At 44.4% G+C, this 14,658-nt stretch overlaps 1 protein-coding gene across 1 annotated transcript in view; it reads right to left on the minus strand.

Moving 5' to 3' along the window:
- Positions 1 to 14,658, minus strand: part of COL20A1 (collagen type XX alpha 1 chain) — a 114,741-nt gene that overhangs the window by 22,838 nt on the left and 77,245 nt on the right. Inside the window, exons 25-31 of the mRNA XM_072110908.1 lie at positions 12,324 to 12,401; positions 11,441 to 11,527; positions 11,290 to 11,343; positions 7,979 to 8,074; positions 6,437 to 6,490; positions 5,722 to 5,775; positions 1,882 to 1,935 (exon numbers count right to left, since the gene is read on the minus strand). Of these exons, the coding sequence (XP_071967009.1) occupies positions 1,882 to 1,935; positions 5,722 to 5,775; positions 6,437 to 6,490; positions 7,979 to 8,074; positions 11,290 to 11,343; positions 11,441 to 11,527; positions 12,324 to 12,401 (477 nt within the window). The remainder of the gene's footprint in view (positions 1 to 1,881; positions 1,936 to 5,721; positions 5,776 to 6,436; positions 6,491 to 7,978; positions 8,075 to 11,289; positions 11,344 to 11,440; positions 11,528 to 12,323; positions 12,402 to 14,658) is intronic.

Below are 14,658 nucleotides of genomic sequence, written 5' to 3' on the forward strand. Positions count from 1 at the left end.
GACAGGAGAAGGCTTCTGGGTGCTGCTGGAGGACAGGAGAAGGCTGCTGGGTGCTGCTGGAGGACAGGAGAAGGCTGCTGGGTGCTGCTGGAGGACAGGAGAAGGCTGCTGGGTGCTGCTGGAGGACAGGAGTAGGCTGCTGGAGGAGGCAGGAGGCTGCTGGAGGACAGGGGGAGGCTGGAGGCTGCTGGAGGAGGAGGAGGCTGAGGGTGCTGGAGGACAGGAGGAGGCTGGGTGGCAGGTGGAGCCTACAGGAGGAGAATAGAGGAGGAGGCTGCTGGAGGACAGGAGGCGGCTGGAGGGCAGGAGGAGGTGGCTAGAGGACAGGAGGAAGTGGCTGGAGGACAGGAGGAGGAAGCGGCTGGAGGACAGGAGGAGGAGGTTCGAGGACAGGAGGAGGAGGCTGGAGGACAGGAGGAGGAGGCTGGAGGAGAGGAGGAGGAGGCTGGAGGACAGGAGGAGGTTGGAGAGCAGGAAGATGCTGGAGGCTGCTGGGGGACAGAAGGAGGAGGCTGGGGGACAGGAGGAGTACAGGAGGATTCTGGAGGGGACTGTGGGACTGGAGGAGGAGGCTGGTGGACAGGAGGAGGTCGGAGGACAGGAGGATTCTGGAGGGGACTGTGGGACTGGAGGACATGTGGAGGCTACAGGATGCTGGGGACAGGAGGCTACAGGATGCAGATGGAGGACAGGAGGCTACAGGAGGAGGCTGGAGGACAGGAGGCTACAGGAGGAGGCTGGAGGAAAGGGGACCACAGGAGGAGGCTAGAGGACAGGGGACCACAGGAGGAGGCTGGAGGACAGGGGACCACAGGAAGAGGCTGGAGGACAGGGGACCACAGGAGGAGGCTGCAGGACAGGAGGAGGTTGGAAGACAGGAGGAAGCTGGGGACAGGAGGCTACATTATGAGGAAGATAGAGAACAGGCACCACACCATGTGAGAAGGGGAAGGGGTAGGAATACAGATAAAATGATGTGTAAGTTTGAGGAGATAAATAAAAGTGGAAAACGAAAGGGAGGATAAAATTAAAGAGGGGTTTTATATGTTGCAATTTGCATTAGGGGGTATTAAACGGGTCCATGGGGGGTGGCCAAAGTGAGGGGCACTGTACTATGTGGGGACCGTCAAGGTCAATATTATACTATGCTTGTGGGTGGGACAATGGCTGTGGTTTAGAAAAAGTGGGAGGGGCTTTTGTCCCTCTTTCTCTCGTCCAAAAGTTGGGAGGTATGATCTTTCTGATCTCCTCTTTCTGATCACCATCAAATGGCATCTTTTCAGGTGGCATAGTAGTTTTTGGGCCCCCTTAGTCTTCAGTATTTGCTGCAAAAGTGCCTCAAAGCGCCCTTATATGGATAGTGACATCACTGGGAACCTCCCTGAGCATACACTCAGTGGAGGCTAGGGGCTGGATGCAATACGCTGCATCCATCGCTCATAGGCTACAAGCAGAAGGAGGGAGATGGATGGAAAGACAGAGTTTGCTGTGTCTTTCCATCTCCTATATCTTCCATCTCCTATATCCCTCAGTTTACAACATAATAAGGCAGATTTATCAAGCTGTTTGAAAGTCAGAATATTTCTAGTTGACCATGGAAACCAATCACAGCTCCCCTTTAAAATATTCATGAGCACTGGTAAAATGAAAGCTGAGCTGTGATTGGTTGCCATGGGCAACTAGAAATATTCTGACTTTCAGAAAGCTTGATAAATCTGCCCCATACTGTGCATATGAAGGCAAAAAGGATTCTTCTGTCTGCCAGTATACATCACAGGATGCACTCAACGGATATATCGGGAGCTTTCATAGATCAGTTATGGACAAAAGAAACATCGAAATATAAGATCCAACATTTAGTTGGATATTCATGGTTCTTACCCGAGGCCCAGGTGGTCCTGGCATTCCGGAGATCCCCTCCACACCTCGTATACCCTAGAAATACATACTGGTCAAATAATAATGATTAAAAAAATGACAACAATATAACCATAGCATATGGTTAATAATGTCTTATAAATGCCTTATCTTGCTATGAGTCATCGCAACATGTACATAGCTTTTAGTTTTTTTCTATTAAAATTACAAAAAAAGTGATTTATTGAAAAACCAGCAGCTGTTCTCTGCAGTAAGCAAAATCCAACTTTATATTAAAAGGTCACATTTGTCTGGAGAGTTTCAGAAGCATAATGAGCTGTCACTGAGATGCGTGTCTAGCTGCAAATGTTGACAATTTAGAAATCTGTGTGGACAAATTTTCAAAGAACAACCTACATGTGCCATGATTAAAAGTGTGAAAAAGTTATGATGGTATAATCCTAACTCTTCTCATAATACCAGCAGTTTCGGCAATAAATAAGGAGACAAATCCATAGTATCCATAGTATTTTACTAGCAGTATATGTGTAGGAAACTATATGACGTTCATGAGGCAGGCATTAATGAAGGGATAAGGTTCTGAGGAATGTTACTGATAAAACACAGTGAATCTCTGGATGTTGGTATTTGATCTTACTATCTACAGAGCTGGAGCAGCATGAGAAAAGTCTCAGCGACTGAAAATGGCGTTTGCACATCTTATATTAGTGGCAGCACAGGCAGGGTGCACAATGTGAGAATAATGATACGTATTTAACCTCTTAGGAAACTGAATCTTTATGCCCAGATATTCAGGCAGTTCTTCTTCTGTTTTCAGCTTTACCTTTAATAAGCCATAACTAAACTTTTACATTTTCCTTCATTCTGCCCAGATGCCCTTTTCCAGGTTGAATTGCAATCTTTAATACACTAATTTTTGGTCAAAAGAACCTATTAACAAACTTACATTTTTTATGGTGGGGAGGCAAACACAACTTTATTTTGCATTTAGTATAATGTATTTGGTTAGCTTAAAGGAGGTGTATTAAAGGGGTTGTCCACTTTCAGTAAATAATTGATATGGTTTGTGTAATGAAAATTTATGCAATTTTCCAATATACATTCTGTATCAATTCCTCATGGCTTTCAAGATTTCTGCATGCTGTCCTTCTATAGAAAGCTTATTCCCCACATTAATTATAGGAAACCTACCATGAGGAATCTAATCAGAAGCAGATCTGATAGTAGATTCCTCCTTCCTGTCTATGTCCTGGTTATATCAGTAATTAGGAGCAAGGAGAGCAAAACTATTGAGGGGTTGTTCTCTTAAGAGACTCTCAGCAATTTATGTATTAAAGTAAGGATACCAAAATTTTGGTTTAGGAAGATCCATAGTCTATTTAGGGACTAAATATAGAAACAGGGAGTGCCCAGGATAAAATAGAAAAATTGCAACTGCCTAAACATATGCGAGGGGGTGTTTGGCTTACCCCTATTCGTGGGCTTATTATTTGGCTGCCCAGTGTCAGCATTTTGGGGGGTGGGAGAGACCAGGAGAGAAGACTTGGTGTCCAGTGGTGGTTTGGCAATTTGGAGATGCCATGGAACCGGTGGCTGCACTAGAGGCGGGGAAGTCAGGAAATAGGGGGGTAGATACCCAACACCATTGATGCAGAGAGTATGGAAGATTTATAAACAGAATATGAGATAGATTATTGGACAAAATATACCCCACTGTGGAATAATCCACATTTGGGAGAGGTATATATGTTAGAAGACGTCCAGCGATGTAAGCAGAGGGGGGACTAGGGTACCTACAACATATATGAAGAGTCCAATCTTAAATCTTCAGAAAGTTGGAAGAGGAATTCGGGATTCCCAGGACTATGTTTTATCACTACTTGCAATTGCGACACATTTGAATAAAGTTTGAATCTGGGGAGGTCGTGTTTTCATCTTTAGAAGTCATAGTGGTCCAAGCATAGACCATGAGAAGTTGTATATCAATACTGTATGGGGCAATATTGGACAAGCTGTTGGGAGATCCAATGGAAACAACACGTAGGAAATGGGACCTTGTGGTGGGGGAATTACTGGATGATGAATGGGAGGAGATTTTGGATTCTCCGAGTAAAGTATCTTTGAATGTAGCGCAGATCGTTCCCAACTATTTTTATTACACAGGGCACACTTATACAATTTAGAAATGTTGTATATTTGTACAGTTATTGTTATGATTACTTTATATTACTGCCCCTAGCCTGAGTGCAACACCAGCACTGGTCCGAGACTCTGTACCAATGAGGCAGCATTTTGTAATTTGTTTCCTGACGGAAGACGGAAGAGTAGTAGACTGCGTGAACAGAAGTATCCTGTAAATTGCGGACACCTGTTCCTGTGCTAGAAGTGGTACAACACAAAGCTCTTCAAACAGATTAACGTCTCTATGCAGTCTCCATGCTGTTTTACGTGTGTTATAGAAATGGATGAGCTGCTGATCCAGGAGTATCTAGAAGAGGACGGGCGGTAAGCGAACAAGAGGCAGATAACACTTGTCTAAATGTGAGAGGAGGGTCTCCCCTTGTCCTACCTAGTAAATACCCAGCTCTACCTGGCGGGAAGTCTGGGTTGCCTGTTATGGGGACTAAAGAGCCATCAAGAGAGAAAAAAAAGAGAGAAAGGGAGGGTCCAGGCAATACCCCCCTTGCGCCACATTTTTTACTGACCCCCCTTGCGCCACAATTCTGTCCGTGCCACAGTTCTGCAGCATGAACACAGTGCACCCAAAATAATTTGAATTACGTGAACAAATGGCCAAAAAAACAAAATGTGTACAAAAGTAATCCATGTACCATGAATCTTATAGTGAAAGCTGCATTTATTAAATCACTGAAAATAAATATGGTAAAGATGTACCCTAAATTTAATTATAAGAATAACTAAGCCCTTATGCTCACAAACACGTATGTTTGTGGGTCACAAGCAACAGGTTGTGTGACATTGCTTGCGGCCCAATGGACATTGGTGGACTGTCCATAGACAGCCACTGCCAAAGCTGCAAAGATGGTAAGATGCTTTCTTTTGCAGTGTGAACAGGCAGCATTCACAGTGTTTCACCATGAAAGTGCCCAATATAAGGCATTGGCGCCGTATACAAGCTTTAGTTTGTGTGCGCAAGAGGCCTAAGGCTCAGTGTACATAGTATATGGGATACCATCAGGTTCATTTTTATGTTTGAGATATATATTCTTGAATAAAGCTTGTGACAGATGCCATTTATAAAATATACATCATTGTTTTTTTTTGTAATGACTCATTTATATGCAGTCAAAAAACAGTATATTGATGCATAGTGGCAAGCAGGATTAAGTGATATTATTTACAGATTGCCTACAGTAGACTCTTCAAGGCCTATAAAGTTTTCTATACATGTGGATGTAGTGAAAACTTTATCTATTAGTTATGTCCTGTAATCCTGCCTGTCTTGTGTGTAATTTAAATGAGGTAGCTGCCGCCAAAATAAATCCAAAAGAATAAGATTATAAATTTATCATTGGTTTTGTGGCCAGAGTGAAAATTGCAGTTTATAGTAAAACTAGTTTAGTTTTATGCTAAAGTATGTTTACCATTAAAAACATGAAAAGATACATCATTTTCAGCTGACACATTTCCTGTAACTTGAAAAATCTCTAATAATGCAAACCCAAAAATAGCTGCTTTTACCCACACAAGTCATATATATAGCGACACACGTCTAGAACTGTGATCACACATGTTCAGCGTCATTATCAGGATTCTTAAATGATTCAGTATTACAGTCTATATAATCAAGGACATCACAAAACTACAAAGAGCCATACATACCTTGGGACCCATCATTCCATCTCTTCCTGTCATTCCCTCTGGACCAGGGGGGCCCTAAAAGAGTAGTAATATCACTAACTTAGGCATAACCAAAGCAAAATCTGTAATGGGTCCCCTCATATCATCTTTCCAGGATATAATACTATTGCCTATGTGATAAAGGGCCTTTGGTGCCATTCAGACACTGGGGCCCGGGGTTGACTGCAATCTTGCCATCCCAAATCATGCCTTCATCTTGATCCTACTCCATTCAAGGTATTGTGAAACCGCAATATTACCTCCTAAGGCTACATGTACATGTACATTGTTTTTGGCCTTGTGCTAGCTGTGGCCCCATGTATTTCTATGGGTTTCCACGACCCCATGCAGAGTAGATTGTGGATGATGGGAGTGTATGATGTTATTAGGGGGAGGGGGTGTGTTTTCAGTGAGCGGAAGCTTGGATGTTGTCAGTGCACATTTATTTTAGGTTATTAGCAATCCTCATCTTGCCCTAGTTGATAACGTTCATATGTATGTAAGTGTGTCTGATTTTTTTAAAATACAATAAAAATTTTAGTCAGCCTCTCTTATTCCCTAAATTCTTCCCCCTTTTTTTCCAATAGAAATTGTCTACACAGATTCATTGGCAGGCAGCTCAAACTGATCCAGTAAATGAATTTGTCAGGTACATGTGCTGATATGCTCAAAATGAAGAAGACAGAAACATCATTACCTGTACTCCAGGACTGCCGGTGTCACCCTTTTCACCTTTCATTCCTGGTGGGCCCTAAAATAAAAGTTTTTGTGAGGTAGCCTAATGAAAACATAACTTAAGGAACCATTCTGTCGAGCTGCCATCTTGGATGTGTAGATTGCACAGTACCCATTCAACCCTACACCACTTCTTATTTACATGTAGGTTTTTGTGAGGCCGGTAACTATAAAAATATACTTAAAAGGACCCTTAATAAAAAAAAACTGTAAATTGAATGCTTTACAAACACTGCCTATGTAATCACTGTGCAAGTCTGTAACCTACATGGGCAGCCCAATCACCGCCACCAAGGAACCCTACCTATGCATCAGGGTTGCCCCAAGGAGAAACCATCTACATCTTCAGCCTCTACCTCCATTTCTTGCACTTCCACCTGCCAGAGACCTGCCAGGCTGTGGATGAGGCATCTGTTCCCTGGTACCCAGCAACGTGACCAAAGACGAGCGCTAGGCCTCATTTAGCCAGCCACTCAGGTACTTAGGATTCCCGGATTCCCCAAGCCACACGAAAAAGGCTAGGCACATGTGTTGCACATGTGATCTGTATTTTTTTCAATAGCCTCACAGTTCTAGTCATGCATGGTCAAACAAAAGCAAAGTAAGCATTAAGGGCATATGTAATGTCTCGCAGGACAGGCCTTTACTAAATTCTACACCCAGCTAACTAAATGTAACTTCTGTGGCTTCCCCTCTGGTAAGTAAGAGTGTGACTGGTTGGAAACAAACAATTGTTTAGACAGTCTAAAAAGATAGGATCTGTCTGGAGTTCTGGGTCTTTTGGAATCAGTCTTTGTCTTGAGATTGTGAACTACATGCTACTGATTTCTGTGCTACAGATGCATCAGAGCCAACCCAGGTCACTGGAGATAAATGCCAGTGTAGCTGACCATTGGTCCAAGATGAGATATTTTGTTGCTACAAGAGGACTTTCACCCAGCTACAGCTAGCCATCTTTCAATCTCACACAGTTCTGCCGGCCCTCAGAGGAAGGAGTTTGTTACCAGTCTATGATGTGCTGCTGTCAGGAGTTCTCCTAATAAAGGAACTGTTATATTGCAAGATCTCCATGTGCTATTCCATTCTGGGCCTTACCATCTGCTGGGGATCTGTCCCCTACACCAGGGGTGCCCCCAGGGGGAACTTTCATTGTCGTGCTTCCCCTTGCCAGCCCTCATATGTGGATATGCTAGAACAAAGGCTGACATGAGACCTGCAGCTAAGTCGCCATAAAGCCAGTGCAACCTGCTGCCCTCATACACTGTTGGCCCCTGGTGGGAATGTTGCACATGTATGAAGTGTTTATTGAAAAACAAGGTAGTTGTGGACACAAATAGGCATGAAGTCTTGATTTACCTGTATATTGTATGGGTTATACACTATTGAGATGGGCTGCTTAGCAGGAATTTTTGATATAATTGAACATTGCTTCCCTTTCCCTTCCCTTGTCTTTTTACCAATATCCCCATGTGCCTAAATGACAAGTAATCCACAATGTAGATACCATTGGTCCAGTAACCATCATTCCACGGGCTCCAGGAGACCCCATGCGCCCTCCAAGACCTTCAGGTCCCATTTGTCCAGAAATTCCAGCTTCTCCCTAAAACAGAAATGGGAAAGCAGAGGGTTCAGCCCATACACTATACAGGATGGTATAATAACGCTTCAAACATAATCTTTACTGATATTATCACCTTGTTTTACATTTCATCAACATTTTAGACTGAATTTCCCCTCGCGTTGATTGCATTCCCTCTCAGCTCATTCCCCAAAGTGTTATGTGTTGATTTAATGCAGGTGGGTGAGGAATACAAAGTTTCATCCACATCCCCAAACGCAATCTACTCCACAGCATGAAGTGTGGAGATAAATCATATAATAATAATAATAACAACCTATTCCCCGTTTATAGGTCAGATGTGCAAGAAAAAACTGAAAATACAGCACAGGGTGGACTAGAGCAGTAACTGGGAAGCTGCTGCTTCTGTGCTATAGAAGATACAGAAACAGAACAGAAAATACTTAAAATAATTCACTTGGTAACTCAAGTATGTTTCCATGACAACGATTAGATACCTGAGAAGGTACTTAAACTCTTTTTTTTTTATTGAAAGTGAAATACTAGAATCTCATTCAAATATGACTCTTGTATGCTCATTTTTAAATGACTTTGTAGGAGATCTTTTACAGATAAACGGGCAAGTTCCCATAAACGAGGGAATTCTAGAAAGACAATTGATACCCTACCTGAGGAGGCTAGTGATAAGAAAAGTTGAACAGAGGTTCCATGTCCAATTTTCCAATATGTGTCTGCTCATTTATGGAGCTCAGTTCTGCTGCTTTAGTCATTGCCAAAGTTATGGGTAATGGGAGGGAATGCTCACTACATGAATCTCTCTCTCCGCTTTAAGTCCTACCTGTATCACTGCTTACAACCCCTCCCCTAAGTCTGCAAGGGGGTAGGTCAGGGAAGGCATAAAAAGTCAGCTCCTTACAATCAGACCCCAAATGATGCACAGCTCTCATGAATAGTGATGAGCAAAGTCACACCACCAAATTTGGGTTTGTAGCAAATTTGGCTGATTTGGCACTCACACATTTAGTTGAAGTTTGGGTTCAAGCTTCAGGGAACGGCCAAATTGCTTGATTGACTGCTGAGCAGCCAATGAAGCAGCTTTCAGCCTCTTTAAAACCACTGCCTTGCCCACAAAGAGCTTTGGCCCAGTGGGAGATGTGACCCTGCTGCATTAGAAGCAAGGTCACATGTCTCACTGCTATTACAGCCAGGAAAGAGCTAAGAAAAGCTTGCTGCTGCAGAGACAGTGAGGGAAAGATTACAATTATAACAATAGGGAGTTTGGGAGAGAAGGCTACTGAGCACTCAATGCCAGATGGAAAATCTATTGCTCGTGGATTCTCTAATTTTTCTAACATGATCCAGCAGGGTGGCCACACAGTAAATCGACACTGGTAGCTATGAGTAATACCAGGCCCTTCCTCTCACCACCTTAAAAGATGCAATGGGAAAACTTGGCCCTTCCTTTTACTGCCCAGATGGAAAGACAAGCTTCTTCCCCAGGCACACAGCCACCCTCCAGTTATGCCCGCAAGCTGCACTGGTTTTCACCCTGCTCATCCTTCTCCAAAACTGTCCCCAGGCTGGGCAATGGAGTACCTGGCCATTGATGGATCAGCAACCCACCCTGCAAGCCATGTTTGGTCTGGCTTGACAGCTCTTTTACTCTGCTTCCTCCTGTGCCAGCATTACATTCTCTTTCATGGGCCAAAGTGTTTTTTCTAGCAGGAATAGGATGGGATGGTATTTCTAATGATGGAGTACATAGTGACTATAGTGGTGGTGTATTGAAAGCACTGCAGCACAACTCAAGTGCCCCTTTTACAGGTCCACTCGTTAGTGGTGAAGTGATGATGGTCAGCACTTCGAATAAACCAGGCGTTCCAGCATATGCATAGTTGAATTCCACTTAGTTGGTACATCACATATGAGGTGGTGGGTGGGCCGGCCAAAGTTTCTCTGCAGTGCATATCAAAGAGCGGCCGCCTGGTTGGGAGAGTCGGGAAAATGGAACATATGCCATAAAAGCGAAGCGGCAGCTCCGGCAGGTCTGTGCAGCACATGTGTAAGGCACAGTTGACCCAGGAAGTTCCTCTGTGGGGCAGGAGGAATTCTCTGCTTTAATTGGTGTGTGGTCTTTTGTCCAGGTTGCTGCTGTTTCCCCATGGGTGTCCTGAAAATGGTGGTGTCGGCCCAGTGCCAACTGGATTACAAAGCAGGAGAAGAGGAAGCGTAGGAGGAGAAGGCAACCAGAGGCAAGGAGTGATGTCTGTCAATCCTTGCTACACATTTTGTCTTCAGAAAGCTTTTTGATCAAATGCTATGCCAGGAAGATCTGGGCGGGCCTTTGTGTGTTCATGTCTGGGTACTGTGGCTAGTCATGATTCAGGGGCAGGACCAGAGGGGTAGTTTGGGTAGTCTTCCATCAGTAAATCTGATGGTAAATGTCCTTCAAGTACTTTCCCTAACCCATTTTGGCAGGGCAACTGCCTCTATTACCCCCATTTAGCCCTTACTACCCCAATTTCACAGCAATTTTTGAGTGTTAAAACTCGGGTCCCCATTGACATGGCATTCGTGTTTGAGTTCAATATCGGTATCAAGTCTGTGTCCCAAGCAGAATTTTCCCCTGATATTTAGACAAACTTATCTAAATCAAATTTCGACCAACCCGCTCATCACGGCAGTGATGTGACTGATTATCTGCCACTGGGGGGACTAAACATCTGTCTTAGGGTCACATGAAGTGCAGGTCATGATGTCACAGCTAAGTCAACCATGGACTATAGCAGTGATGGCAAACCTTTTAGAGACCGAGTGCCCAAACTACAACAAAGACCCGCTTATTTATCGCAAAGTGCCAACACAAATTTAATTTGTGATTTATACCCCCTTCTCTGTCACAGTTTTCATTGATACCAGCACCCTGGGGACACCAATAAAGCAGAAAACAGTCCTAGGTAGAGCTGTCACTTTAAAATAGCTCTGTGCACAGCTAGTCCTGGGCTGTCTGGGACTGCAGGAATATACCTGGAGTCATCTCTGGTGATGGCCTAAGTGCCCATGGAAAGGGCTCTGAGTGCCACCTCTGGCACCAGTGCCATAGGTTAGCCATCACTGGACTATAGGGAGTTGTAATAGGGAGTTTATTTTAATTGTGTACACTATTCTTTCCCTGGATAACCCCATTAAGAAGCACTCCCTTCAAACAACGAATGTTCAGAAGATAAATTTTATACCATTGGACCAGCTTCTCCTTGTTCCCCTTTGGGTCCTCGAGGCCCAGGTGATCCCTATAGAAATGAGATGTAAAATGACAGGGTATAACCAAGTCTGAATATGTCAAACATCTGAACAATGCCACAATGATATAATATCTTTCATTCTTACAGGAATTCCTGGGGGCCCTGGGGGTCCTTGAACATCTGAGGTGCAGGTGCAGGCAGCTGGTGCAGCAGGACAACTGTCCTTATCCCTCTGAAAGGAGAGAGAGGTCAATGGAGAACACCTGAGATGGTAGATGAACTAAGTAAAGTGGAAAAAGACTAATGTGAGGGTGCAGTCACACGTTGCAGTTAAAACTGCATCGCAATTAGTGTTGGGTTGGTTTTAGGTGGCATTACTTATTTTAACAAGTGATAGACATCAAATCAACAGGTGAATGACATTTGTGGAACAGCTTTCTCCTTCAAAATCAAATTCACCCGTTCAGTTCATGTCTTTCACCTGTGAAATTGACAAAACTGCACCTAAAACCGCCTCAAAGTTGATTGCGATGCAGTTTTAACTGCAACGTGTGACTGCACCCTGAAGTTCATGGACCAGTGGATGATCCACCACTAATGGTGCTATGTCATATTTAATGTTATATCTGAAAGGCTTTTAGGTCACAGGATCACTACTAAATCCATAATATGATTTATAAGTGTGGATCATAACCATTAGAATATGAGACTATAAAATATAAACCTTTGCTTATGGTTAATTGGCAGTGTTAAGACCTTGCCCAATGCTTTGTAACTTGTACTTTGCTGTATTTTAATATTATCAACAAATTATGTGCAATATAAATGTCAATGTAAAGATCTCAAATATTTTAATGAGGAGAATTGAGGAAACTGTGAATTTCAATAATCTAATATCCTCCGGGGGAGTAGTTATAGAACAGCACAATTTATTCCACAGTAAATATTGACATTGGGGAGAGCGATCAAGCAGTACTGGGTAAGGGATTTAGAGCAGGAATAGCGGTATAAGCACATCTATTTCTTACCTTGGCTGGGACATCGCAACATCCATCTTCTTCCGGTATCTCAGAAGTGCAGAATATATGGAATGACTGGAGCTGCAGCTAAAAGGTAGATACCAAAGAGTTTGATCCAGTAATGGACTTAACATTTGACACTGTGTAGAGTTGCATCTTAGTCAGTTACATCAATCTTTTAAGAAATATTCAAAACACTTTGGATATGATGGGGTGGGAACCGTAAGGGTGCGGTCACACATCGCGTTTAACACATGTGTTTAAACGCACTGCAATAGCTGAAGAGTGATTTGCCTAATTAAACAACTGTTAACACGTGTGTTTACAAAATGCAACAGTTAAGGCATTGTTAACGCATGCATTAACATCGCGGCTAACACATGTGTTTGTCAACATAATGTTAACGCAAGCGTTAACATTTGGGTTTTGTAAATGCAAGTGTTAACAGCTGTTATTTAAAACACATGCGTTAAACGCGACGTGTGACCACACCCCGAGGAGCCACACTTAATTATGTAGGCCTAACAGTTGTCTACAGGTTCAAACATATCAGATACATGTTAATGTCCACTATGTTAGTTATTATTTGTCACCCTCCAATATGCAGCACCACTACCGATGCAAGGGTTAATAGGTGTTGCAAACTTGTCCCTCTCCAGGTCTGTAGCTGTCTGGTCAGCCTGCGCAACTCACTAGGACAGGGGTAGGGAACCTATGGCTCGGGAGCCAGATATGGCTCTTTTGTTGGCTGCATCTGGCTCTCAGACAGATCTTTAATAAATAGTAATGGCTGCTGTGTGTCTCTTAGACTGATCACTGGACACAGGCAGCGATGTTACCGCTTCCTACGTCCTTTGTATGACCCAGGTGCCATTGCCGCCATCATCTAAGCCTGGGTCAAAGAAGAGCGTGGGAGCATTACTGGGGGGGCATGTGCTGGAGCTACCCATCTACTGGTGGGGCATGTGCTGGGGCTACCCATCTACTGGGGGGCATGTGGTGGGTGTAAGGATTTGGAGTAGTGAACCCCCTGGACCACCGCAGATGATGACACAAGCCAACACCTGGGACAGGAATCTAAGTGGCACCCAGTCTTCAGCAGAACCCGCCGCAAAGCAGGATGGTCTTGCTGCAGTGTGGTACCACCAGGTCGTTCCACAGGCGTGACTTGTCCACGGTGGCAGCCAAGGTTGAGGTACAGGATCACTAGGCAGTCTCCTGGTCAGGAACTGGCAGACAGTCAAGGCAATGATGCGAGGTAAGGGCTGGCAGCAAAGGAGCCGTATCAGGAACAGGTCTGGGGTCACAACAAGAGGTCAACACTTGGGAAGGAAACACTGTGAAAAGCTTCCGGCGGGGAATGCTGGGAGCCGCCGGTCTTTATAGGAACCTGGAAAGTGGGTAGCGACAATCAGCGGCGCACTGGCCCTTTAAATCTGCGAGTGCCGGCACACGCGCTGGCCAGCCGGGACGGTAGAAGGAACATGGAAAGGTGAGTGAGCTCGGAAAGGGGGCTTCGCCACAGAGAGGGGCAGTGTAGGGCCTTTGATCCGAGACGTAGATTGCAGGGGCACCCATGACTCTAAGACTACCTATCTACTGGGGGGCATGTGCATATTGTATGGCTCTTACAGAATAACATTTTACAATATGTGGCGTTCATGGCTCTCTTAGCAAAAAAGGTTCCTGACCCCTGCACTAGGAGGTATCTAATATGGAAATTTGATGTCATGAGTTAAATGTACTGTAAAATTATATGCTGTATACTTGTTGTAAGGAAGGAGTAAGCTGGTTGTACGATGTGCTTTCTGCCTCACAAGAGGAGGTTATAAAACCTCTTGTGGGTTGGAGCACATGGTGAGACTTGATCAGTCCTAGTGGTTCTCAGTTCAGTCTGCTGTGAGAGAAGTTTGTCTTAGCCAAAGGAACAGAGGTGTCTCAGCCACATCAGGACCCTGTTCAATTCCTACCAGACCAGCCCATCCAGCTGACCCTTTTCTGCTGTTTAGGCCGTTGCTTGTTTCAATGAAGAACTATAAGTTATATTTCACCAACGTGCCTCTGAGTGATCCCTGGATCAGGCTGTACATCATCACAGGCACCCCATCCTTAATCCCCCAGGGATCCAGATACACACCGGGGTTTCCCCAAGGAGAAATCTTCAGCCTCTCCCTCCATTTTCTTGCACAACCCACCCTCTGGAGACCTGCCAGGCTGTGGACGAGGCGTCCGCTCCTGATACCAAGCCCCGTGATCATCACTGGCCGCATTGCCAGCCACTTCAGTGTTCAGCACCCCGGCTTCCTCCAGCCACAGAAAAAGGGGGAAGAGTTATCATATGACA

The sequence above is a fragment of the Engystomops pustulosus genome, chromosome 6 (assembly GCF_040894005.1).
Source record: "Engystomops pustulosus chromosome 6, aEngPut4.maternal, whole genome shotgun sequence".
NCBI classification, from domain to species: Eukaryota; Metazoa; Chordata; class Amphibia; order Anura; family Leptodactylidae; genus Engystomops; species Engystomops pustulosus.